Source organism: Helianthus annuus, chromosome 15 (assembly GCF_002127325.2).
Source record: "Helianthus annuus cultivar XRQ/B chromosome 15, HanXRQr2.0-SUNRISE, whole genome shotgun sequence".
Lineage (NCBI taxonomy): Eukaryota > Viridiplantae > Streptophyta > Magnoliopsida > Asterales > Asteraceae > Helianthus > Helianthus annuus.
The window spans coordinates 6102171-6129758 of record NC_035447.2 but is presented as its reverse complement, the minus strand read 5'-3'; the positions used below and the strand labels follow the sequence as shown (position 1 = coordinate 6129758).

The 27588-nt window shown below is 37.7% G+C and overlaps 1 protein-coding gene across 1 annotated transcript; it reads left to right on the top strand.

The window, feature by feature from the left end:
- The first annotated feature begins 16798 nt into the window (after positions 1-16798).
- On the top strand, positions 16799-20949 carry LOC110910310 (sulfate transporter 3.1). The gene is made up of 12 exons (XM_022154992.2): positions 16799-17262; positions 17521-17728; positions 18010-18181; positions 18308-18373; positions 18601-18714; positions 18952-19068; positions 19300-19426; positions 19511-19797; positions 19881-20071; positions 20157-20242; positions 20342-20418; positions 20500-20949. The coding sequence occupies exons 1-12, from the start codon at positions 16926-16928 to the stop codon at positions 20707-20709; spliced, it is 1992 nt and encodes a 663-aa protein (XP_022010684.1). The 5' UTR covers positions 16799-16925; the 3' UTR covers positions 20710-20949.
- Positions 20950-27588: the final 6639 nt, after the last annotated feature.

Genomic DNA, 27588 nt, shown 5'->3' with positions numbered 1-27588 from the left:
TGGCTCTTCAGACTGAGCCTTAAACACAAAGATCCCTTCTTCTGTGTCAGCAGAATACCCTGAGAGGGCAGGCTGAGAAGAGGAGGTGCCTTCGCTCCTAGGCGAACCAGACAGTTGACGATAGGCGTCAGAAGGTCCTTGGTCACTCATACTGTAAACTAACAAATAGTCAGATAACACATAGCAAGAAATACAATTATACATGTATTTCCATAATTTATTTCCTAACACTTTGAATTTTGATGTCAGCAGAACACTTCTGTGGCTGAATCAGTGGCATAGCTCTGATACGTCACAACCCCCGATCCCTCTTTCCCGGGAATGGGCGGCCGTGAGCCAGTTGCGGTGGTATCACGTTATTAATTTATTTGGCAGCGGAAATTTCATCAGGACCGTAGTTAGGAAATGTTTAAATCAGAGTAAACCACCTTATTTTATAATATCAAACACATGGGTGAAACCCAAGTTTTTATTACACACTGAATTACAGGAATAAATCCCACTTTATTGAACTAAACGCTTTCTTTTATTTAGGTAACTTTTATAGCCACTTTTCCAAGCCTTCAGTGCTGTCCAGCTGGCTTCTAGTTTGGCTTTCACATTTTGTTACCTGAAACGCGTTTTAAAAAGGTTTTGTCAGTGGAAAATACTGGTGAATGAATCTCAGTTTAATCAAGAATTATTAATTTAACTTAAACAGTATTGAGGGCGATTACAATGTTTCCATCTACCCAATTACTCATTCAGTAGTGTCACGTCTGACTGAGGGTCATATTACACATTGGCTAACTCGTCGTCCAATGGTAACGTTACTCAAATTTTGTATACGAAACCCCAACATACTGGCAGTAATTGTAGAATTACAAAGACTCAATCACTGCTAAATTGCATTGTAAAACATTTAAGGTTTTGTAAAAACTGTTAACGAAAAGGAGATTACTCACATTGCTATTTTAGGGTTTTCCTTTATGATTTCCTGGTGAATATCTATAATTTACACAAATGCACGTGTGTTAGTATAATAACCCATTTTAACATTAGTAATACCCTCCCCGAGACGGCATTCCAACGACTACGTCGGGCAGAACCACGACAGCCGTTACGGAACCCTAGATCAATCGGGCAGCGTATCTAATACGTCTCCAGGGGTTATAATACTTACATCGTAGCAGAACCTCGCTAATTTAGGGGGTATTGGACTCGGGTATAATGCCCACTATTTAAAAGTGTAGAGAGACAGAAAGAAAATTGAACGAAACGGACTGAAGGCCGTTGCCTTCTATTTATAGTGTCTGATCCGAGGTTTCTCGCGGCCCGCGTGAAGTTTGGCCAGGCCTTACGCGGCACGCATTGACTTAGGTCAATGGCGTAGCTTGGCTGGGTCACCCTATAGGCTCGACACGAGTTGGACACGTGGCCGCACCGGGCTGTGCCACAATTCTGGGCACTCGCGGCCCGCATCAACTAAACCAAACATGTACGCGGCCCGCTTGGGCTTATGGTTTTGGCGATATCAGGTTTTCCTATTCGCGCGGCCCGTATGAACTTGAGGTGAGGCCCTACGCGGCCCGCCTCAGTTTAACAAATTTTGTTTTTTATTTATTTTATATAGTATAATCTATTTTCGGGCTCGGTTTTCACATACGGGGTGCATATAAAGACAAGTTGATATATATTAGGGTGTCGGAATTATTATGAGAATGTCGGTTTTACCGAGGGTTGTTATATCAACTGACCTGGAACAAAAAGGATTTAATATATCGCTATAGACAACCGGTCTCCAACAAACTGATGACCCCAATAAAAAAACTCATGGGTCCGTCACGGCTTATTAGGGGAGGGGGGGTGGTTCACTAGTGATAGAATCTATCACTCACAAGCACCAATCAAGTTCCGCCATGTCATCAACCATTTTTTCATCACTCACAACCTTTTTTAGTGGGGGTGGTCATCACTCACCACCACACCCAACAATTTCCCCCAACCAACAATTACACTCACAAAAAACAACCATCACGCGTTGAAAATATCACGAAATTCTGATTTCGTTAACTTAAAACGCGTTATAGCAAGCATGCGGGGTGGGAATTGTTATTGTATAACGCGTTGATTTGATTCATCACGGAAATATAACGTAGTGCCCCGTGCGGCCTTATGCAATTAGCTAATTATTATTATTTTTCTTTTGTTTTTAAATAATAAGTTATGAACTGTATTTCAATTAAAATTACATACTCTAATTTTATTTTCACTCTGAAAAGGTTTAAAATAAATTTATCACTTAATTTTAGTTTAGATATACTATTTTAGTTTTCCATTTCAGCCAAGGTTGATCAATGCAGAATGTGGTATCCTTAAAATTCATGGTGGTTGGATTATTGTATAAGATTTTATAGATTTTAAGCATGTACATAGAGCATGAATTTTTTTATGGATAAAGATGATATTACTCGTAGATTTGTTTGGATATTTCTTCGTATGTGTGTATTTCTTTACGGGTGGGATTGCCTCTTAAGAGGATGAGTTGTTATACCAATACGATGAGATCATGTACGAATGCATTATGGTCGTTAGTTATATTTGATTGTGTTTTGACTTGTCACCTTCATCTAATAGTTATCCTTTATATTAATATTTTTTCCTATAAGATCGATCAAACATAATACAAAAACACACATTGGTCATAATATTTCTTTATAGTGTCGATCAAACATTGATATTCTTTAAACTCACCACCTTCATATTCCATATTTTTTTTTGTAAATTATTATTGCTTGTATTTATCCTCCTATATTCTTGTAATCGTCTAGATATATAGAGATGTCTTTGCTAATCTTTCTTTATGGCCAATAATTTACTTACAAACATCATTAGACCAATTACAGGGCGGATCTAGCACAGGTTGAGGGGTAGTCCGTGTTGCTAGGGTTGCAAACGAGCTGAGACCAAGCTCGACCAGGCTCGAGCTCGAGCTCGGCTCGGGCTTGGCTCGTTTATTATCTATTAATTAATATGTTAACTAAAAATAATATAAATAATTGGCATTTTAGGCTCGTGAACTCGATAAGTGAAGCTCGGACTCGTTTACTAAATAAGCTTATTTTTAGTTTCAGGGTCGGCTCGTAAAGAGCTTAAATAAGCTCAGCTTGGCTTGGCTTGGCTCGTTTTTACTAAGGCTCGATATGGCTCGACGAGCCTGACGAGTTTAACATGCCAGGCTCAAGCTCGGCTCAGGCTCGTTTCGAGTTTTTTCTCGAGCTGATCTTGAGTAGCTCGCTAGCTGCTCGGCTCGTTTGTACCCCTACGTGTTACCTTCTTAATTTTCTTGGCAAAGTACATTTTTAGTGAAATCTTTTTCTTCTTTGTTTTATGTATTAGCTACTTCTCAACAAAAAAAAAAATAAATAAATAAAATATTAGTTAACGTTATCACTCAACTTTTCTTCTAAATCCACCACTGACTAATTATATGAATTATAAGGTTTTGTGCAGCCAAAATGTCTTTCTATAACGCGTATACGTTGATCCAAGTTTGACTATTCGACTAATCATAGTTATTATAGATAAATGCACGTATTAAAGTCGTGGAACCAAAGGAAAAAAAACAACATAAAACGCCGTAACCTTCCTTTGAAAGGTTTCTTGTCTTATCAAAAGAGCTAACTATCAAGAATTGAAAAAGAATTTATAATATGACATGTTAATCGTGACAATTTTTTATATGTTCATCTTAAGAATTCAGTTTTGACTTGTTTCCGATGAAACCTGGACTAGTAAAGCACATGAGTGATAAGTCGACATCACTTACCGACATGAGCATTGGTCCCATTGATACTTCAATACGCAATCTTAATGAATGTTCACACCATAATCTATTTAACTAATTCACACATAATCATTTTACCTTTATTTTTTTAACTTCAAGTTTTCATGTACACTCTTCTTTTAAGTTCATATTTTTATATAACACATTTTAAGTTTAAATTTATTTTTACTCATTTTTATTCATATTTTTTTATTTCTTTCCCTTGACAATAGTGTTCTTCATATATAATATCTAAGCTAAACAAAATAAAGCTAGAAATGAGTAAATCTAATATTTGAAGTTAAAGGTTATATATGAGATTTCAAAGTTTTAGAAAAATAAGAGTAAACGTATCATTTATTAAATTATTTCTTATATAATATGTGATTTAAGGTTTAACTTCGTTTAATATTCAGGTTTTCACAAGGGAATTAAAGAATCAATATATAGTTGAAAATCTTTTCTTTTCACTACAGCTCACTCTTAGAACCGGTTTACCAAAAAATAACTCATAATCAAACCAATACGTACGGTCTTGGGTATAACGGGTCATACTGGTTTCAAAACCAGTACGCACCCAAGGGAATTCAGCCTTAGCATAACGAGTTATCATCTTCATAGAAATGGACAAACGAATTTTATTGATAAGTGATAGTGACGGATCAGACGATATATTACTAATGGGATGGACCAACATGAGATGTAGTGAATCATATCCAGTTTTAGGCATGTACGTGGCTCAACTTGGAGGCAGGTGATCCACTCTTAGTGCTGTTCAACTTTTTATTTTTATTTTCTTTTCTCCTATTATTTAAAACTTATGCACAATGTCTTTAGCGATCGCATTATCCATGTGTTAGTGTTCAAAAAAATCTAAGCATTGTAGGCGCCTAAAAGAGGAAATGTTGTGGTGGTCAGAACTCGTATTTATGGATTTCCAATAGATCAAAGTATGTAAACGTTTGTTGGGATAGGTAATGTGATTTTAATATCCAAGATGTAATTCTGTAATCTACGGTTCCAGTTTCTTGCTGGCCCTTTTTCTATATTTTTATAGAAGTTTCGTCGTTCAAAAAAAAAAAAACTAGTGTCTCTTTAACTAATTAATTACTTAAAAAAACTCGTATTTTATTAACATGCTATTTCTAACATAAAAATTTTAAAAAAAAAAACTTAATATAAAATGTTCTCTTCTTCGCGTTATGGACTTCGTAGTGTAGAAATGTCCCTTCTCCGTGCCTCTTGCCTCTGCTAAGTAGCTAGCAATAAAGTGTGTGCATGAAGAAAACAAGCATCTGTGGAAGTAATTAACGCCTGAAGGAAGGCATGTAGGTCAAGTTTATGTATTTAACATGTGATTGTAGGAACCGTTCGCATAAATTAAATAAAATAAACAAATTTTATTACTGATTACAAAACAAAGAAAGCAGAAAAAAATAAACAATACTATTACAACTGAAAAATCCAAAATACAAGAAAGGTGTAGAAGCAGAGTTTGACTGAGGCACGTGTTCAACACGCTTCCCTTAAAACAAATTCCGAGTCTCCCAAGAGTACTCGTTTTGTTTCCCAGGGTACAACAGCCGGAGCAGCGTACTGCCGGAGAAAGCCTACAACCCGAAGGCTACCTTGAAGAATGCTGGAGAAGATCTTTAATTTTTGTAGAGAGAAAGTTGTTTGCTGTTGTTGTTGCTGGTATCCTTCTGAAGTGGGTATGGAGCTGTATTTATACAGCTCCTAGGTTGAAACAGTCAAAATGAATTAAATGAGAGGTTTAAATTGCATTAAACGTCTTCAATGCAATTTAATACGTCATTTAATTCTCAGTCAAAGCCTATTAACTCGTCAGTTACGAAGCTAGACTGAAACTGCCCTGTCATTCAATGCTGGAAGCTTCTGCGCGCGCGCGCGCCCATGCGCGGTGCGCCATGCGGCGTGCGGCCTCTTGGCTCACTGCCGTGCGGCGTGCGGCCTCTTGGCTCACTGCCGTGCGCGGCGTGCGGCGGTGCGGCTCAAGTCCGTCCATGCGCCGTGCGGCGGTGCACCTCAAGTCCTTCCATGCGGCGTGCGGCGGTGCACCTCAAGTCCTTCCATGCGGCGTGCGGCGGTACAGCTCAAGTCCGTCCATGCGGCGTGCGCCACGTCACCTGTGAGTCTATACGTGCGCGCCGTATTGGCTCACTCTGGTGCGCCGCACACGGCACAGTAGGACCCATGCACCACGCGCCCAACCGCGCGCCTCGTGTACCCGCGTGCGCATGCGCATGACTGCCACGTCATGCGCCGCATCACCTACCACTTGGTCCTTGCAACCCTTGTGCTTCACCACGCGCGCGCGGTCAAAAATACAAAGGCGGCTCTCAAGCGGCTCGCGGCGATGCGAAGTGCAAAGTGCGCCATCAAAGCGCCACATTGCGCCTCATCGCCCACGCCACGCGCGCGCGCGAGCGTGTGCGTGTGCGAGTGCGAGTGCGAGTTAGGGTGCTCCGCACCCTTCGCGAGGACACTAGTGAGTGCTTCCATGAAACAATAAGGATGGAGAGTTCCACCTTAAATACCCATTTAAGTTCCATCCCTCCTCCTATGTGGGACAAGGTGCTACTTTCCCTTTAGTTTCAACATTGAATGTTCCAAACACCCAACTTTGAGCATCGATATCTCATTCATCTTAGCTCGGTTTTGGACGTGGTTTAGTTCGTTGCGAAGCTCTTCCAACATAGAACACAAACCCACAAATAAATACATAAAACCCGCTCATTTTATTATATTTATTTCTAGTCCAAAATAGGAAAAAATCATTTTCCTATATTTGTGAAAAATGCTATTTTCACTTATTTTCCAACAATCCCCCACATGAAAAATGCTATTTTCATCAAATTTCCAACAATCCCCCACATGTATGGAAATGGATCTTTCCTTACACTTTTCAACGATAAACTTCGACAGTTGAGTATTGCAAGATAGGTAGGTTGAAGCCTTTGAACCTTCTTTTGTGAAGCACACTTAGCTTACTAGCGGTGTGTAGACGCGATGTCCTTGAACATACCCCCATTTGTGTAAACGACAATACACTTCACACAATACTCTCCCTGGTTTGGCCAACTCCTCATTTTCGTGTCCTATTATGGTCCTGGAACACTAGCCTGGTTCTGCGAGAGCTCTAGGATTTGCGCACCCCACAAATCCATTTGAAGCGACCCCACTTCTCTCTAACATAGGTGATTCCCTTGAATCATTAAAAGCATCATGGTTATTTGATTTCCCGAAATCATTAACCTTAATATGCTTAACCTCACTTCATGTCACTGATTGGAATGGACTAGGAAGTATATGTAACTCCCTTTTATTTAGTTTGGGGTACTCCCCCACAGTGACTCCGTTTTGGTAATATGATTAAGTTGTCCTATTGAACTTAGATCTTGGGATCTCCAGTCAACTAAGTTAGGTTTCCCTCATATTCCCATTAACCACGGGCTTTAGTCCCATTCCTCTTGACGACGTTTCTACTAACTCTCTGCTTAAGCCTTTTGTAAACGGGTCCGCAATGTTATCCGCTGATCTCACATAATCAATTGTGATAACACCCGTTGAGAGTAGTTGTCGTATCGTGTTATGTCTACGTCGCATATGCCTTGATCTGCCATTGTACATCAAGCTTTGAGCTCTACCAATCGCTGATTGGCTATCACAATGTACACATATGGCTGGCAAAGGCTTTGGCCATCTTGGAATATCTTCCACGAATTGACGTAGCCATTCCGCCTCCTCGCCTGACTTATCCAAGGCGATAAATTCAGATTCCATTGTGGATCTTGCTATGACCGTTTGCTTAGAAGACTTCCAAGCAATAGCAGCTCCTCCAAGTGTAAACACGTAACCACTTGTTGATTTGGAATCTTTATTATCCGATATCCAGTTTGCATCAGTGTATCCTTCGATCACTGCTGGTTGTCGGGTATAATGCAGTCCATAGTCTCTTGTGTATTGTATGTATCTAAGCACCCTCGTGATAGCCTTCCAATGATCCGCGCACGGATTGCTGGTGTATCTACTTAGCCTACTCACCGCGTAAGCCAAGTCGGGTCTAGTACATGTCATTAGATACATTAGACTGCCTATAATTCTTGAATACTCTAACTGAGCAACTCCAACTCCTTTATTCTTCTTGAGATGTTGGGAGGTATCAACTGGAGTTCGAGCGACACTCGTATCTCCCGAGTTGAATTTTTCAAGAATTTTATCCACATAGTGAGATTGACTTAACACAAGACCTTCTTGGGTTCTTATGATCTTTACTCCAAGAATCACATCCGCTAAACCCATGTCTTTCATGTCAAATCTCGCTTTTTAACATGCTTTTAGTAGCTTTGATAATTTTATCATTACTCCCAATGATAAGCATATCGTCTACATAAAGGCATAAGATGACATAACCTTCATTTGTGTCTTTGAAATAAACACATTTGTCGCACTCATTTATTTTGAAACCATTGTCAATCATGACATGATCAAACTTTTGGTGCCATTGTTTTGGTGCTTGCTTCAAGCCATACAAAGACTTGACGAGTTTACATACTTTACCCTCTTGACCTGGGGCGGAGAAACCTTCAGGTTGCTCCATGTAAATTTCTTCTTCTAAATCGCCATTTAGAAATGCGGTTTTAACGTCCATTTGGTGAACTTCCAAATTTCTTAAAGCCGCTATAGCAAGAACCAATCTAATCGAGGTTATGCGCGTCACAGGCGAGTAGGTATCAAAGTAATCTAGACCTTCCTTTTGTCTAAATCCTTTAATCACCAACCTAGCCTTGTACTTATCAATACTTCCATCAGTTTTCATCTTCCTTTTGAATATCCAACGATATCCAAGTGGTTTGCAACCAGGTGGAAGATCTACTAACTCCCAAGTATGATTTTGCAATATAGAATCTATTTCATTTCTTATTGCTTCTTTCCATTGAGGTCCTTCTGAAGAGGAAACCGCTTCGCGATATGTATTGGGCTCGCCCTCAACCATATAGCTAACGAAGTCTGGACCGAAGGATTTTTCAACCCTTGGCCTTTTACTTCGCCTACGATCGGTTTCTTCAACCTCAGGTTGTTCATGTGTCTTATCATGAACCACCTCATCAACTGGTGTAGATGAACTTTCACCTACTTCAAAATTGGGTGTTGATGACGTTGCATGTGTTTGTCTTCTCAAAGGAAACACATTTTCAAAGTAAGACACAACGTTAGAATTCACCTCCATAATAGTGTTTACGTGTACATCAGGATTCTTGGACTCATGTACAAGAAAGCGATGTGCACTACTTTGATGTGCATACCCAATAAATATGCAATCAACAGTTTTGGGTCCTATCCTAAGAGCCTTAGGAGGTGGTACAGTCACCTTTGCTAGGCACCCCCACACTTTCAAGTATTTGTATGAAGGTTTCTTCCTTTTCCATAACTCATATGGAGTTTCGTCTCTCTTTTTGAGTGGTATCCTGTTCAAAAGATAATTAGCCGAGAGAATGGCTTCCCCCCACAGTTCGTGGCTCACCCCAGAACTTATCAACATGGCGTTCATCATTTCTTTCAATGTGCGGTTCTTTCGTTCCGCCACGCCATTTGATTGTGGAGAGTAAGGAGGTGTACACTCATGTACAATGCCACTTTTTGCGCATAACTCGGCAAAAGGTGCAACATATTCGCCTCCTCGATCGCTTCGCAAAGCTTTTATCTTCTTTTGAAGTTGATTCTCAACTTCATTTTTATACAAGATAAATTTACTTATTGCTTCATCTTTACTTTTTAGTAAATATACATAGCAATATTTAGTACTATCGTCAATAAACGTGATGAAGTACTTATTTCCACCTGTTGTGGGTACCGCTTTTAAATCACAAATATCAGTGTGAATTAAATCAAGGGGTTCGGTTATTCGTTCAACCGATTTTGATGATGTTCTTGTAAGTTTGGATTCAACGCATGTTTCACATTTATAGTGTGAATCAATATGGAATGTTGGTATACAATTTAAATTGATTAAACGGCGTATTGAATTAAAATTTACGTGACCTAATCTACCATGCCATTTATTCGATTCAGAAAACTCAAGCATATAAGTAGAAGTAGTAGCAATTTTATTCATGTTCTTGACAGCCATTACATTCAATTTGAACATTCCATTTTGGGCATAACCCTTGCCTACATACGTTCCTCGTTTAGTTAGTACAAATTGATCGCTCTCAAAAACTAAACGAAATCCAAACTTGTTAAGCAACCATCCCGAGACTAGATTCTTTCGCAAGTCTGGGACATACAACACGTTGCTTAGAGTGAGCTCCTTCCCTGAAGTCCACTTCAAGATCACCGTTCCTTCACCCATGATGTCAGCGGTGGCTGCATTTCCCATATACAGCTTCTCTTCTCCAGAAAGCGCCTTGAAGGTGGTAAAGAGACTTTTGTCTGCACAAACGTGACGGGTCGCGCCCGTATCAACCCACCAACCTTTTGGAGTGTTGGTCACAGTATTGACCTCATCCATCATTGCGCTTTTGTCGGAAATCATTGCCACCAAAGGCATTCCGTCTTCATCCACCATGTGCGCACGCTCACGCTTTGGTTTCTTGCATTGGTTAGCCCGATGCCCCGGCTCGTCACAGTTGTAACAAGTCCCTTGGAACGTTTGAGGTTTCTTTTTCACAACCCCTTTCTTCGGTCCAAGGTTGCTAGCCTTTGCTTTCCCTTTCCCTTTGTCCTTTTTCCCCTTGCTCTTCGCGCCCTTAGAGGATTGCCCATGCTCAACCAGATTTGCGCTAGCACTAGGCTGCACAAGGCTGTTTTTTAGGGCGATCCTATTCTCCTCTTCTATACGAAGACGAAGAACAAGGTCCTCCACCGACATTTCCTTCCGCTTGTGTTTAAGATAATTCTTAAAATCCAACCAAGCAGGAGGTAATTTCTCAATCATGGCTGCCACTTGAAATGTCTCGCTAAGTACCATTCCCTCGGCATGGATGTCATTTAGTATAATTTGCAACTCTTGGACTTGGTTCATAACCGGCTTGTTATCAACCATTTTGAAGTCCAAGAAACGGGCGACAACAAATTTCTTTGTTCCCGCATCCTCCGTTTTGTACTTTTTCTCCAAAGACTCCCACAACTCTTTGGAAGTCTTGATATTGTAGTACACATTATACAGTGCATCCGAGAGACCGTTGAGTACATAGCCTCGACATATGAAATCCGAATGCTTCCACGCATCTACCGCGCTCAGAGCCTGAGCGTCGGTCTCCCCTTCCGCAGGTTGGGGAGCGGTTTCCGTCAAGAACCTCGCAAGGTTCATGGTGGTCAAGTAGAAGAACATCTTCTGTTGCCACCGCTTGAAGTGTAGACCCGAGAACTTCTCAGGTCTTTCAGCATGATTTGCCACTGTGGACGCTCCCACAGTGTTGGCAGAGGTTCCAACTACAACATTCGTATTGTTGTTGTTTGAGGTCGACATTCTGAAAAAATTAAAATTAAAAATTTTTAGTTACAAAATTCTGATTTACGCACAAACCAGAAGGAAACTACTAAATTTTAATTTTACCACAATTTACTGTTTTGGCTTCTAAGTCCAACTTTGAAGACCAAAGACAGAAAATTTATAATATTTAGAACTTACTAATCGGCTTCTAAGTCCAACTTTGAAGACCAAATCAGAAAGTTTAGCAAATTTTTTAGGACAAATACTTATGTAACCAAAAATAGTTTTCAACCAAAGTCGCTCCTTTGAAGATGAAAACTAAAAAAAAATCTGTTTTTAAAACACAAACTGAGTGAAATCAAAACTGGTTTGAATCACAATCAGAATGGTTTTGATTACACGAACGGTTTTAAAAATTTGTTTTAAGATTGTAGGAACCGTTCGCATAAATTAAATAAAATAAACAAATTTTATTACTGATTACAAAACAAAGAAAGCAGAAAAAAATAAACAATACTATTACAACTGAAAAATCCAAAATACAAGAAAGGTGTAGAAGCAGAGTTTGACTGAGGCACGTGTTCAACACGCTTCCCTTAAAACAAATTCCGAGTCTCCCAAGAGTACTCGTTTTGTTTCCCAGGGTACAACAGCCGGAGCAGCGTACTGCCGGAGAAAGCCTACAACCCGAAGGCTACCTTGAAGAATGCTGGAGAAGATCTTTAATTTTTGTAGAGAGAAAGTTGTTTGCTGTTGTTGTTGCTGGTATCCTTCTGAAGTGGGTATGGAGCTGTATTTATACAGCTCCTAGGTTGAAACAGTCAAAATGAATTAAATGAGAGGTTTAAATTGCATTAAACGTCTTCAATGCAATTTAATACGTCATTTAATTCTCAGTCAAAGCCTATTAACTCGTCAGTTACGAAGCTGGACTGAAACTGCCCTGTCATTCAATGCTGGAAGCTTCTGCGCGCGCGCGCGCCCATGCGCGGTGCGCCATGCGGCGTGCGGCCTCTTGGCTCACTGCCGTGCGGCGTGCGGCCTCTTGGCTCACTGCCGTGCGCGGCGTGCGGCGGTGCGGCTCAAGTCCGTCCATGCGCCGTGCGGCGGTGCACCTCAAGTCCTTCCATGCGGCGTGCGGCGGTGCACCTCAAGTCCTTCCATGCGGCGTGCGGCGGTACAGCTCAAGTCCGTCCATGCGGCGTGCGCCACGTCACCTGTGAGTCTATACGTGCGCGCCGTATTGGCTCACTCTGGTGCGCCGCACACGGCACAGTAGGACCCATGCACCACGCGCCCAACCGCGCGCCTCGTGTACCCGCGTGCGCATGACTGCCACGTCATGCGCCGCATCACCTACCACTTGGTCCTTGCAACCCTTGTGCTTCACCACGCGCGCGCGGTCAAAAATACAAAGGCGGCTCTCAAGCGGCTCGCGGCGATGCGAAGTGCAAAGTGCGCCATCAAAGCGCCATCAAAGCGCCACATTGCGCCTCATCGCCCACGCCACGCGCGCGCGCGCGCGAGCGAGCGTGTGCGTGTGCGAGTGCGAGTGCGAGTTAGGGTGCGGAGCACCCCTTCGCGAGGACACTAGTGAGTGCTTCCATGAAACAATAAGGATGGAGAGTTCCACCTTAAATACCCATTTAAGTTCCATCCCTCCTCCTATGTGGGACAAGGTGCTACTTTCCCTTTAGTTTCAACATTGAATGTTCCAAACACCCAACTTTGAGCATCGATATCTCATTCATCTTAGCTCGGTTTTGGACGTGGTTTAGTTCGTTGCGAAGCTCTTCCAACATAGAACACAAACCCACAAATAAATACATAAAACCCGCTCATTTTATTATATTTATTTCTAGTCCAAAATAGGAAAAAATCATTTTTCTATATTTGTGAAAAATGCTATTTTCACTTATTTTCCAACAATGTGAATGATAAAACTAACTTCACTCATGCATAAAGAAAGACAGTCTAAGTATGAACAATTTCATATGAAAGTGATTAAAAACAAATCATGGTTTTTTCATAAACATCTTGCCTCATAGTTGTGTTTTTTCAAGTTATTAACAATATATTAAGTCCTTAACAAGAAGTCCTTGAAACTGTATTTGATGTTGTACTGATTTAAAGTATATCTTGATGTTGATATTATGATCTTGTTATCATAACTATGTATTATATATTCCATTAATAGTCTAGTGGTAAAGAGGCTTGGCATCCCTAGTGGAGACGCAAGTTTGATTCCCGTTTGGGCCATTTTCGACATACATTTGGATGAAAGGATGAATCTGAGCTTTAATCACGGGTTCGAACCTGACGTGGGCGAGGGTTTACGGATTCCATGCGGTTCCCGCACATCAGGGATAAGGTCTCAAGGTGGTCGAGACACTCGGCCTTAGACATAGCCCTGACCAGAATAGGTTTACATGTGAGATTTTCACCGTTAAAAAAAATGTTAAAAATGAATTGTTTTAACCCAACAATAGAAGTTAGGACACTTTTGCACCTTCCATATTTAGCATATTAAATTAATAATAATTAGATTTTTAATATAACTTTACTCAAAAAGTTATGGCATGATTTAATCTTCTCCTTTTTAGAGCATTCACATCCTAACCATCAAATTATGTGAGGAGGGGTTTTTATATTATAAAGGGTATAAAAAATGGTTGTGAGTAGAGGAGAGAGAAAATGTTACTGTTCATCTGTATATTTGGGGGGACACTGTTCACCCGTTATAATTTTTTAATATATTTTAAAAGTGGTTGTGAGTGGAAGTGAGAGAAAAATGTAATGATAATATTATTTAATTGAAAGGAGAGAGAAAAAGTATTTGTTTTTAGTGGAAATATATTGATATAGAAGTTGTTTTTTAGTGAAATGTATGTATAATTTGATGGATTGGATGTGAATGCTCTTAGGATCCTCTAACCGCCACTGGCCTTCTATTACCTGCCAAATCCAACTTTTGGCCAACCATCTTTCACCACGTCATCAGTAAGCATGAAGATTCATCCTCTTGTTCCATAAAGCTAACCCACTTAGGGTGTAAGGGCAACTCCCCTAAGAGGGAATCCCCTCTCTTACGCATAACTAATCCTTGTGTGCCACGTCAACTCCCCTCTTAAACTCTCCTCACACCCTAAATTGATGGCGGCACTCTCCTCTTAGGTGACTTGGTTTTTTATTAAAAAAAAAGAAAATTTTTCATTGGTTGATTGAATGGGGCCCACCTTCTCTCTCCTCCCCTCTCTTCGGTGCCTCCTCACCGCTTTGGCTCCCCGTTTTTGGCTCCCCGCTGCACCGGCGGCACCTCACCGCTCGGTGAAATCGGTCCCCGCATGGGGTCACCGATTGTGCCTCGGGCACCCTTAGTTTAATAATTGATAGTATTAAATTAATATTTATAGCACATTCATAATATGAGGTAATTTCGTAGATTAATGAGATTAATGGTTAATCTATAAAGGAAACGAGAATATTTTGAGGAAATTTTTTTTTTGGTCTTTTTGTGTTACATTCCCTAATTTTTCTAACTATTGTATTGTTATTGTCGTTCTTTAATTAATGAAATTACATGAGTGTTTTATTAACAACAATTTTTACACGTAAATATAACCATTTTTTTCTTGAAAAGTACTTAAAATCATAACACGTTTATAGAGACAAACATTATACTACTATATGTCAAATTATTATTAGACCATGCGTAGTGGTATAACACTATAATGCCTCCACCATGGGGCGTTTTGCGCCATGTGGCGTCCTAGTCAGCAAGGGGGCATTAGGGTGAAGGGGGTGCTCACCTAATAGGTGAGTCCCCTCTCTTACGTCAAACCAATCCCCGTGTGCCACGTCAAGTCCCCTCTTAAACTCCCCTAACACCCCAATTTGATGGCGGCACACCCCTCTTAGGTGAATTGGTTTTTTTTTTTTAAAAAAAAAAAAAAAGAAAGAAAATACCTGATTGGACCCGCCTCTCTCTCTCCTCCCTCTCTCTTCGGTGAGCCGCCACCGGTTTTACCCCAAACAACCTCACCGATTTGATGTCCCGCTTGAACGGCGGTGCTTTGCCGAGCGGTGAAATGTGTCACCGATGGGGTCCCCGAAGGGTGCCCCGATCACCCTTATAGCAAAAGTGGTGTAGTGGTATAATGCCCCATAATGCCCCATTCAATCATTTTACAATCATTTCACAATTATTTTTTTTAAATTTAAAACATAAAATAACATTCATTAATTTAAAAAAAAATTACATTACTTGAAAAAAAAAAAAAAAACTAAAGAAAAAACCGAAAGTAAAAAAAAAGCTGAAAATAAAAAAAAAACAGAAAAATAACTGAAAAAAATAAAAAAAAAACATAAAAAAATAATATGATGATCTAGAGTCCATATTTTTCTTTAATTTTTTGGCGACGCATTTGCGCATGGTTGTATAAAAATAAGAAGAAAGTGGGTTTTTTTATAAAAGTTGGAAGAAAGTGGGAGAGTTTGTGAAGTTTTGTATAAAAAATGGTGTGAATGTGAGTTAAATATATATAGTGGGAATTATTTAAAATAAAAAAAAAAATAAAGAAAGTTACCGTTTGAAGCAACGGTCGAAAGATGGTGGCCCCCACAATTTTAAGCGTTATTTTTAAAACGCCGGAGCCTTTTTTTTCGAAAATCACGCCTGATAACGCCCCCTGTAATGGGGGGTGGGGCGTTATAGGGCGTTTTCGGGCAAAAATTTTTAAAAAAAACGCCCCATTACGCATGGTCTTAGGGTCGTATATGCCAAATTATAGAAACACTTACGTTACCTTAAAACTTTGGCTTTTAAATGACGAAACAAAGTTTGAGTTTGGGATTCAATTTCAATATTCGTAGACCTCCATTCGTTGTTGCTAAACTCTCGATAAATACCAAACTCTGAAACGCCTTTCTAGACGACATAGCGTTGACAATCGCTAGTGATATTAGTATCATCAAACCATTTTCATTCATTGTGATTCACTTAAAACTAAAGAGAAATCTAACCAAGCATCAATACGAGTTGGAAGGCATAAAGGATACACTCATTCGAGAATAATATGATTTTCGACACAGAGGAACCTCAGTGTTCGAGGAGCACGGTGACACCACAGCGAATGAAAAATTGATTACCATAGCCAGTTAATCCATCAACGAACCAGTATCATTAGAAACTAAATGATTCGTCCATTTCGGGTATACACATTCACAACATAAAATAGATACTCGTTATTGATTTTCCGAAGTTTCCGATTGAGATTTCATGTGCCCATTAAAACACAACTGCCAGACCATGTTAGTCTTGAGATTTCATGTGAATACAATACAATGTAAGTTTTATTAACTCAATTATCAAACTTTGTATATATTTTACTAAATAAAATATAGGAACCATGATTGAAGATTCTAAGTTTGCTAGTAGCAAAAGATTGAATATTCTACATATACCCTCCACTTAACATTTACAACGTGTCACACTCTTAATAAATAATGTCACACTAATGGCTCCACTCCCCCACTCAAAAACCAGTATATAAACCTTCTTCATATCCATCTTCTTCAACATACCATCCTCCATCCTCCGCCTCCCACCACCTTCCACCGTCGTCTCCGCCACCGGAAAAAATTCCGCACTTCACATCACCACCAATGGGTACCGAATACGAGTACCCGAAATCCAAATTCAACCAACAACCGCACAAAGTCGCCATCCCGCCACCACAACCGTTCATAAAATCATTGAAGAACACGGTCAAGGAAACATTCTTCCCCGATGACCCGCTTCGGCAGTTCAAAAACCAGCCTCCGTCACGTAAATTCGTGCTCGGGGTTCAATATGTCTTCCCCATTTTCGACTGGGCGTCGAGTTATAACTTGAGTTTCTTTAAATCTGATATAATCGCGGGTATTACCATTGCGAGTTTGGCCATTCCGCAAGGGATTAGCTATGCTAAACTAGCGAACCTCCCCCCGATTCTCGGGCTGTGTAAGTTCTTTACGCTTATGTTGTTGTAAATAAACAGACAAGCAAACAAACGTACCTAGTAAAATCTCACTCGTAGCATAGCTATTAATAATATATCTCTGGGTGGGATAGGGAGTGAGGACAAACCTTTCCCATGTCATTGGGTAAAGAAGTTGCTCCCAGTGAGACCCATGACGTCTTGTCAGTGTGACAAAAGATTAAATCGAATGCGGACGAAGTAAAAAACTTAAAAGTTTGTTTTGTGTTTAATTTTTGCAGATTCGAGCTTCATTCCACCACTAGTGTATGCAATGATGGGAAGTTCAAAAGATCTAGCCGTGGGGACGGTGGCTGTGGCATCGCTACTAATAGGTTCCATGTTAGGGGCGGTGGTGAACGCGAACGAAAACCCCAAGTTGTATCTTCACTTGGCTTTCACGGCGACATTCTTCGCCGGAGTTTTTCAAGCTTCCCTTGGATTCTTGAGGTTAATTTGCACAACTTATAACAATTTAATAATTGTTGAGGTTAACTAGCACAACTTAAAACACATTTAAAAATTGTTGAGGTTTACTTGCACAACTTAAAAAAAACATTTAATAATCGCAAATTATTAATAAAAATAAAATAAAATAAAAAGTACAATACAGTAGAGAGAGTCAGTCCACTCTGGGACATATTTTTCCCAGAGTGGACTAATCCCAAAAAAAAAAGAAACTTGTCATTAAGCTTATAGGAGGCTTAACGAAAATATTATAATCCGTGCAGGCTCGGGTTTATTGTCGATTTCTTGTCGCACGCGACCATCGTTGGGTTCATGGGTGGTGCTGCGACGGTGGTTTGCTTACAACAGTTGAAAGGAATACTTGGTCTCGAACACTTCACTCATGCCACAGATATTATCTCCGTTTTGCGATCTGTGTTCTCTCAAACCCATCAGGTTCTTGAAAATTTTCTTGAAATAATTATTTTTATTCCATTATTAATAAAAAAAGTAATTAAACATTAACGTATTTTCTTATATTTTTATTATTAATATATGAATTTTTATAATATATATTTGCAGTGGAAGTGGGAGAGTGCAGTTTTGGGTATTGTCTTCCTGTTCTATCTCTTGTTCGCTAGATATGTGGTAAGTATGTCTTTTATTTAAATAAAAAACTTTTAATCAATATTAAAAGGTTAAAACATAAAAAAGAGATTAAAAAAATAAATATTTTATTAAAATAATAAACTATCTATTATTTCGTGAACACATCAATTCATTAAACACAACTTTGAAAATAATCATATGACATGATCCGAATATAATGTTACTATTGCTATTGCTATTACTGATGCAAAAATTAATGTGAACAGAGCGTAAAGCGCCCGAAGCTATTTTGGATATCTGCAATGGCTCCATTAACATCAGTTATATTAGGAAGCATTCTTGTTTATCTCACTCATGCCGAAAAACATGGTGTTCAAGTGGTTAGTTTCGTCGAACATGTTTGATACATGTCGTTATCATTTTTGGATTTGATGATCTCCTACTTTCTGTATTATGCCTGTATATCACATGAAATAAAAACTTATATTACACGATACACTACAAATCTATGATACATGGGATACAAAAACAGATCTGATTACTTCCATTATTTATTATTTATTATTTATTTATAATGAAATTACTAAGTATAACAATTTTCTTTATGTGAAATTCAGATTGGAGAATTAAAGAAAGGTTTAAATCCTATTACAATAGCGGATTTGTCTTTTGGATCACAATATTTATCTTCAGCAATCAAAGTAGGCATTGTCACGGGTGTCATTGCACTAGCTGTAAGTACTTGTACTTTATGCTTTATCAGTTGTACCTTGAGTTTGTTTTTTTTTTTTCACTTGTATTTATTTCCAAATTTTCACAAAAACCCAAAGGGGATGCAATTCCCAAGACTATTGTTTGATCTAAATCCTAAAAACCAAAATTCCGTACAAATTACATAAAATAATACAAAAGGTACAAATCATTAATGCATGTTTGTAACAAGGGTAATAATGTAATTTCAACAGGAAGGAATTGCGGTTGGAAGAAGCTTTGCTATGTTCAAGAACTACAACATTGATGGTAACAAAGAGATGATTGCCTTTGGCATGATGAACATTGCTGGTTCATGCACTTCTTGCTACCTCACTACCGGTGTGTAAAATTATCATTATACCCTTTTCTATAAATAAATTGTATTCCTAATATGCGTTTTCTGAATTTAACTTTTATTTTTAGGGCCATTCTCGCGTTCGGCTGTGAACTTTAATGCAGGATGTAAAACCGCGGTATCAAACATTGTAATGGCGGTTGCGGTGATGTTCACATTGCTATTCCTAACTCCATTGTTTCATTACACGCCCCTTGTTGTACTGTCTTCCATTATCATCTCGGCTATGCTTGGTCTTATTAACTACGAAGAAGCTATTCACCTATGGAGTCTAGACAAATTTGACTTTGTTGTATGCATGAGTGCATACTTTGGTGTTGTTTTTGCGAGTGTTGAGATTGGATTAGTTATTGCGGTATATTTCTTCATATTATATTAATTTCTTCATACTTTTGTTATTTTCTATATTATAATCTAGTTTAAATGGGACAAATGTAGGTTGCATTGTCGCTACTTAGGGTACTCCTGTTTGTCTCGAGACCAAGAACATCCACACTAGGTAACATACCCGATTCCACAATTTATAGAAGCATGGATCAATACCAAAATGTGAAAACCGTTCCTGGAATCTTGATACTCCAAATTGATGCACCTATTTACTTTGCTAACTCAAGTTACTTGAGGGAAAGGTATATTTATACAATTCTTCGACTTGCAATCACAAGAATACGTTTTTGTTTACGATTTTTACATTTAAATTTTGTTATTTATTAGAATTTCGAGATGGGTCGACGAAGAGGAAGATAGGTTGAAGTCTTCAGGAGAAAATAGCTTGCAATATGTCATTCTTGCCTTGAGTGGTAAGTAATCAACTTTTAGTCACAAATTATGTACATAATTTTTGAAAAATAGCCTTAAAAAGTTGAAAATAACTATTATGGATGATTTGATGGTTCTAGCGGTCGGAAACATTGACACTAGCGGGATTACGATGCTTGGGGAGGTTAAAAAGGTTATGGAAAGAAGAGGGCTAAAGGTACTTGTTACCTTTTTAATTCTATTGTTCGAATCTGAGTGACACATAGCTGACTATGACTTTGTTTTTTTTTATTTGTAGTTGGTTTTGGCAAATCCGGGAGGAGAGGTGATAAAGAAGATGAACAAAGCGAAGTTAATAGATGTGATTGGGCAAGAATGGATATATCTAACGGTGGGAGAGGCCGTGGGAGCTTGCAACTTCATGCTTCGCACCTACAAGAATGTGGAAAAGCCGACTTCAATTGAACTAGCATCAAAGAAAGAGACTCGGAATGACAACAATGTTTAAGTTAATGTGGTTAAATTATCATTTGACAATATTTTTCGCCAAAGCTTATTCATAAGTATTAATAATTTGTATATTGATTACCTTGTTTGCCGACTTCTTCATTATGTAACATGTTTTCTTTTCGGTCACAATACAAGTATGTAAAGGAAAACATGTTATAATGACGGAGCTATGAAATGAAACTAAGAATTTGTTTTGGAGCTTAAAAAGACAAAGGTGAATTGAATTTGCCATTCGTTATTTTGCAATTTATGTGTAGAAGTGTTATTTTTAAATATCTCAAACCTATAAATTTTATTATTTTGATACTCAATGATTATAACAAAGGATAAGTGGTAGATTTTTAATTTTATATATCTTATTATTTATAATATTAAGAAATACTGTTGTTGTCATTATCATTGTACTATTATTATCATCATTGAGTCTAAATCTTTTTTTTTTTTGAACTTTTGAGTCTAATCAAATAGATCAAAACAAAGTAGAGTTCAAATCATAGTAGGGATTGTTTCAAACCAATGTTTTCAGAACCGTACCGGACATTAAACCGGTCTTCTTACCGGTTCAATGGTCCGATCGGTCGGACCGGACGTAAGAACCGAAATATATAGTAAGTATTATAAAAATTAATAGGATTAAATCTAAAAAAAATATAAAAAACCGATCTAACCCTTCCAAAAATCTATCCGACCGGCCGGTTACCCGGTCCAAGCGCGGCCGCCGGTTCAACTCCGGTTCAATGCATTTTCGGCCCGATACCATGACCCGGACCGGCTCAACCCTCGGTTCCCAGACCGACCGACCGACTGGTCCGGTCCAGGTCTGAAAACACGGTTTCAAACCCCTTTTATCTTTCCTTAAATCTCATTATATATTATATATTATATATTATAAATTTGTAACTTATTTATGCATAACAACTTGTACATTGTGTTTGAATTGTTTGTTGTGCTTCTTATCATTATTTTGAATTTGGGTTTCATCTTAATATATATTACTAATTTTTTAGCATTTTTCATTTTATTTTTAAACTGTGTTTTATTGGTAATATGTTAAGTTGTGTTTTATCAGTAATAGGTCAAATTAGATGTGTATCACAAAATTTCGACAATTTTGCGCGGGCTAATTGATCTATTAAAACATGTATCGACACACTTTTGGATATATCACGAATTTACCTTTTGGGTTTTATCTTTCGGTTCTTATACTGAGATTGTGTCGACACCATAATGAACCAAACTGATGACAATCATACTCCCGCGCAATGCGCGGGTAAATTTTACTAGTTGTTATAATGACGGAACTATGAAATGAAAATAAGAATTTGTTTTGGAGCTTGAAAAGACAAAAGTGAATTAAATTTGTATTCTTTATTCTCCCAAATTTTGAAAGAATTCAATTTATGATATTTTTAAGGTTAGTTGATAGTGTTGTAATTGTGTGTAGTATATTAAAAATATTATTATCAATATACCAAACCTATAAAGTTTATTATTTTTATACCCAATAACTATAACAGAGGATAAGCGGTCTTCTTTTAAATTTATGTTTTTGTTTATGTAATTTTAAGAAGATACTATATAACTCTTATCTTTGTTATTATCATCATCATTCTGTTATTGTTATCATCCTAATCTTTAAGTCTTATCAAATAGGGTGTAGGATCAAATACAAACCACATTTTGTATACAAACTGTAAGAACCATTTAAAAAGTGTCATGTGGCATCCAACCAATTATAGATAAATGGTAAAATGATAACTTAAATAATATTAATTATCTTGAATTCCTTATAATTATGCTAACAAGCAATTAATTCTTTATTTGGATCTTCCTTTTGTTTTCAATGTGCTGATAGAGAAAAGTGCTGATATCATTTCACATATGTGCTAAAATCAATTATCTTGATTAATTTTAATGTGCTAATATAATTCAAAAGTGTTACTTTTATGTATGTATTGTTTTAGTATGTGCTAATTTAACTTTTTTTTAAGTGTTAGGATCTGTTCTTACGGTTTGTAGGATAAATATGATTTGTACCGGAACCAACCCCTATAAAACAGACCAAAACAAAGTAAAGTTCAAATCATAGGAGGATTGTTTCAAATCCCTTTCATCTTCCTTATCATTATTCTATTATTGTTATCATCCTAATCTTCGAGTCTTATCAAATAGACCAAAACAAAGTAAAGTTCAAATCATAGGGGGATTGTTTCAAATTCCTTTCATCTTCCTTAAATCTCCTTGTTTTTTATAGTGTCTCGTGTAAGGAAATTATTTGATGTAGGGTGTGTGGCATTGGTTTAAGCATGGTTATAAAAGTCCCGATTAGGCGCCGATTAATACTCGATTAATCGCTAGTTCCCACCCCAGTGGCTGACTAGCGACTGATGATTTCTACAACCACGGGTTTAAGTAGAGATGTCAACGCGTCCTAAATATTAGAACCAAGTAAAATATACAAATAACATGTTCAAATTCAGTTTTTCTTAGATTTTACCTGTTTTAAATATTAGAAAACTATAATTTTCTTATCACTAAAACCCTAAAGCAGGACAAAGGGTTGCATGAATTATGATCTTAGATATAGTTAGTCCCTAATCAAGCTAGTTTGATTGACCCACACTTAGGTACGTCGTGTTAGGAGTAAAATAGAATTTTACATTGTAACACCCCAAAACGGGTTTGGTAATCAAACCACGTTAATAGTAAAGACGGGTAAAATACTGTTAGTAGTCAAAATTAACCCGGTAAATATTAGGATTTAAATAAATAAACTTGATGTTAATTAAAAAAGAGGATAAATACTTTGAGAAAACAAAGTATATAGAACGCTCCAGTTAACGGGACTTAAAATAAAACGGGTTATAACATCCCGAACCCACTAAGTGACTAGGAATATTAACCTAGTTAATTATGTGTAGTTAGAACAATAAAGGAAACTAGAAATAGTTAAACCTTTTATAAAAACAAAACATGAGGGGCTAATAGTGCCAAATGGAGGAAACTTATTTATTAAAACTAAAAATAAAACACAACACACACTTGGTAAGTGTGTGTGTGTGCGCAGGAACGATCAGAAGAACAGGGGGTTCTTTCAAAACCCTAAAGCACATGAAATCCAGCAAAATCAAGGAGAAATCGAGCAAAGAAATTAGGGCTTTAACTAAAATCGTGATCACCAAGCTAAGGGGATCGGAAGGTATGTCGAATTTTTGATATTTATGAAGTTGAGAATTCTTGATGTGCATAAGAAATTCGAAATTTATGTTGCATGATTGTGGTATGGATGATATTGAAGTGAAATAGTGTTTAGGAGTAAACCCTAGACAAGAATTTATTGAAATCATGCCTAGATCAAGTAAATTTAGATTTTTGTTGATTCTAAATTCATGTATGAGATGTTTTTAGGGTTTTGATTCCTAAAAATTAGTGTTATGATATCAAGAACATGCTTAATTTGAAAGCTGAATTCAAACGGTTCTTGATCAGAATTTACAGCCAACTTGTATTGGCTGTAACCTGGATAAAACCTGGTAAAAACATGTGTTTCTTGAGCCTAAAATGTAATTCCAGGAAATATCTTTAAAACCCCACTGGAATCGCATTTTTTCGACGAAAATTGAGCGTTTTATGAATTTTTCCGTATCAAAGATTCAAGCTGCGTTTTCTGGCAGAATCTGCAGCCCATTACGAATGTCATAACTCAATTTAGGAATTGAGTTGAGTTATGATCTCAAATTCTTACTGTAGAAAGTATTAAGTGATTAGAAGAATTGCCAATTGGAATTTCGTCAATCGGATAAACGAGGAATTTTTAATGAATTTTTCCGTAAGCTGCAGTCAGAAGTGACGAATCTGATTTGCAGCTTAGTAAATGAATTTTTACGAATTCTTGGTAAAGAGTTAGATCTTTAAATTTTAACACAAGTTCGAACCCTCCGAGGGGTACGCCACACAAAAAAATCATAATTTTTGAAGACTTGTAAACATGTTAAACAGGTCACCAAAAACAGCCTATTTTCAGTGATATGAAACTTGATTTTTGATGTTATAAATTATGCCCACAAAGTTCATATGTTGAAACTATGAATGAAACACGTAATTTCCTAATTTATTTAATTAGGGGTGATACGTGATAATACGGAATCTAATCATAATGTAGATTTTAGTTAATTACACGTATCATATGATTAGAGGTAGTTAACTAGTAGAAAGTTAAAATTTACTAATGATGAAGTCGTATAATGATTTCGACATAGAAAATACGTAAGGTGGAATAGTCGTATTTGTTAATGACTAATCTAACCACCTTGTGAATGATGATAGTTTGACGCCTAACAAGCTAGGTGGAAGCTTGTGGATGAAGCGGGTCAAACGGAGCGCGTACGGAAAGAAAGGCGTGGCATGGATGCAAGGTAAGTATAGCTTACACTAGTCTTATATGTTAGGATATTCTCTTATCGTATTAGTTATGAATGAGATAAATACTTAATTGAGGTATGATGTTCCGGCGTGTAAACGTACGGAACAAAGTAGTCAATCATGACAAGAAACCATGTGGATGGTTAAAAGGAGTTAAATCGGTAAATTGGTCATGCGTTGACCATAACTATTGGTTTTGAAAGACACAGTAAAACATAAACCATGATAGGCTAAAAAGTGTTAAGAAATGATTAATAAGTGAAATGACCGCACGATGTAAACCGGAGCGAGTCATGTAGATGAGATGGTAATAAATATCATCTCGTCAACATATTCGGTCACTTAGACCAAATGGGTTAAAAGGTGAAGATATCACCCTTTGACAATAACGACTAATGATTTTTGTCGAGTTATATTATTTCAGGTGTAAATGTCAAATGGGTATTAGCAACGCTATGAATTAGCGGTTATAAAAGCAAGGTATTAAAAACGGGTCAATATATTGATCTGCGCCAGGTATGTGAAAAAGGGTAACCCTCATTTAGAACATGTGGTTCAAAGAGTGTTAAAAGTAGTCAAGGTGAACATTTGGTTACTTGATAAGTAAACCAAATGTTTTAGGTAAGGAACATTGTATTTGGAAAGCTTAATGACTTTTCAAATAAAATCATAGGTTAAAAGAGGGATTACGGGTCAAAATAAGCATACGAGTGAAAACGGGTTTAAATTGTGTAATAAACCTGTGATTATAACCTAATATGGTAAATAACCTTAATTTGAAGTAGTGTACGTGATATAAAGGTTAAACAAGTATGTTTGTTTGATAAACGTATAAACGGGTCAAAATTTTGGTAAAAGAGTAATAAGCCGAAGACTTAAAAGTCTTAAATTTTATTAATTCGGATGTTGGATTTTAACTCCATATGATGGAAGATTAAATTACAATCATGTAGGAAGAAACGGTAGATCAAACGGATAAGCGGTTTGAAAGATACGAAAGTTTTCGTGTCGAATAACGGCAAAAATAGAGAAGCTGGATGCAGAGTCCACCGTAATTTACGGTCCCACCGTAAATTACGGTGGAGATGAATTGGTTACGGTGCTAATTGTCTGTTGTACGGTAGAAGAATAGAAACCCATGGGGCCACCGTAATTTACGGTCCCACCGTAAATTACGGTGGAGATTATTTCTTTTTATATTTTGTTTTCATTTGAAAATCAATTGTTTCCCGGACATCGTTCGGACATGATTTAAACCCCGTATGACTAAAGCATTTCATGTTTATGAAATGTAGGTACACCTTGGACGCCGGAAGACGATCAAGCTCAGCGAAGAACCGAACACGATAATGATACACGCTTCCGCACTTTGCTACGTTGTAATTTTTTAAACAACGAATTCGATCACGTTATGTAGAATAACTTATGATTTATAAAAGTTTTAATAAACCCGTATTTCCAAATGTTTATGTAATCTTAATTACATGATTGTTTTACGTAAAATTTACGTTAAACCTTGAATAATAAGACCGGGTGTTACAAGTTGGTATCAGAGCCAGGGTTTAAGAGATTCGAGTATGGTGGGGAGGAACCATGCTTGGACTTAAACCTTATGCTCTTGACAAAGAATAGTGTTCGGTTCGAGGCTTGATCGCAAATCCGGTAAGTACATGTATGCTAAAGTTTTGTAAACAACACATAGGGTTATCGTGTGATACACGTTACCCCGATTAAAATGATTGATATAGTTGACGAAAATACGTGCGTTGACGCGTATAGTAGAAAAAGCCTTGTATTATAATGCGGGCGATTATTAAAGTTGACGTTACTAACTTTTGTGAATGTTTTAATTGAAGGACACTCGCGTTTGAAGACGACGAGAGTCAAACGAATTGTGGATATAATGATGGAACGGTCCGAGATATGGCAAGGAGAGCATAATCATCAAGGACCTAAATCGCGCAACGATTGCAAATAAGTAACGGCAAGAAAGCCCTTTAAGGCAAGCAATATCAGGTGCACGCTTTTAAATATAATCACACAAATAGTAGAATGCAATAAACAAAGTAGAGAATGATTGTTGCATAGGTAAATTAGAAACTTGGAAAAACCTGAATAGAAATACATATCCAGGATATCATTTCCAAGAAAACTAAATAGAGTACTTACATAGGGCGTGATGTGAAAACTATAGGAAGGTCGTGTATGTCATGTGTTAATCACTTACTCTGGCCAAGTAAGTAGTGGCATATGATACCACGAGTTTCTAATAGCGGACACATTTACATCCGATGTAGTAAGGGCGGGGTATATGGGACTAGTTTAAAAGTACCCAAATGAATCAAATGAGTAAGATATTTGATAATAATGTAAACGCACAACCGAGTGACGGAAGCGTATTACATTAGGATAATGAGCCCGAGGGAAGGGACAAACAAGCATGTAAAATGATTCA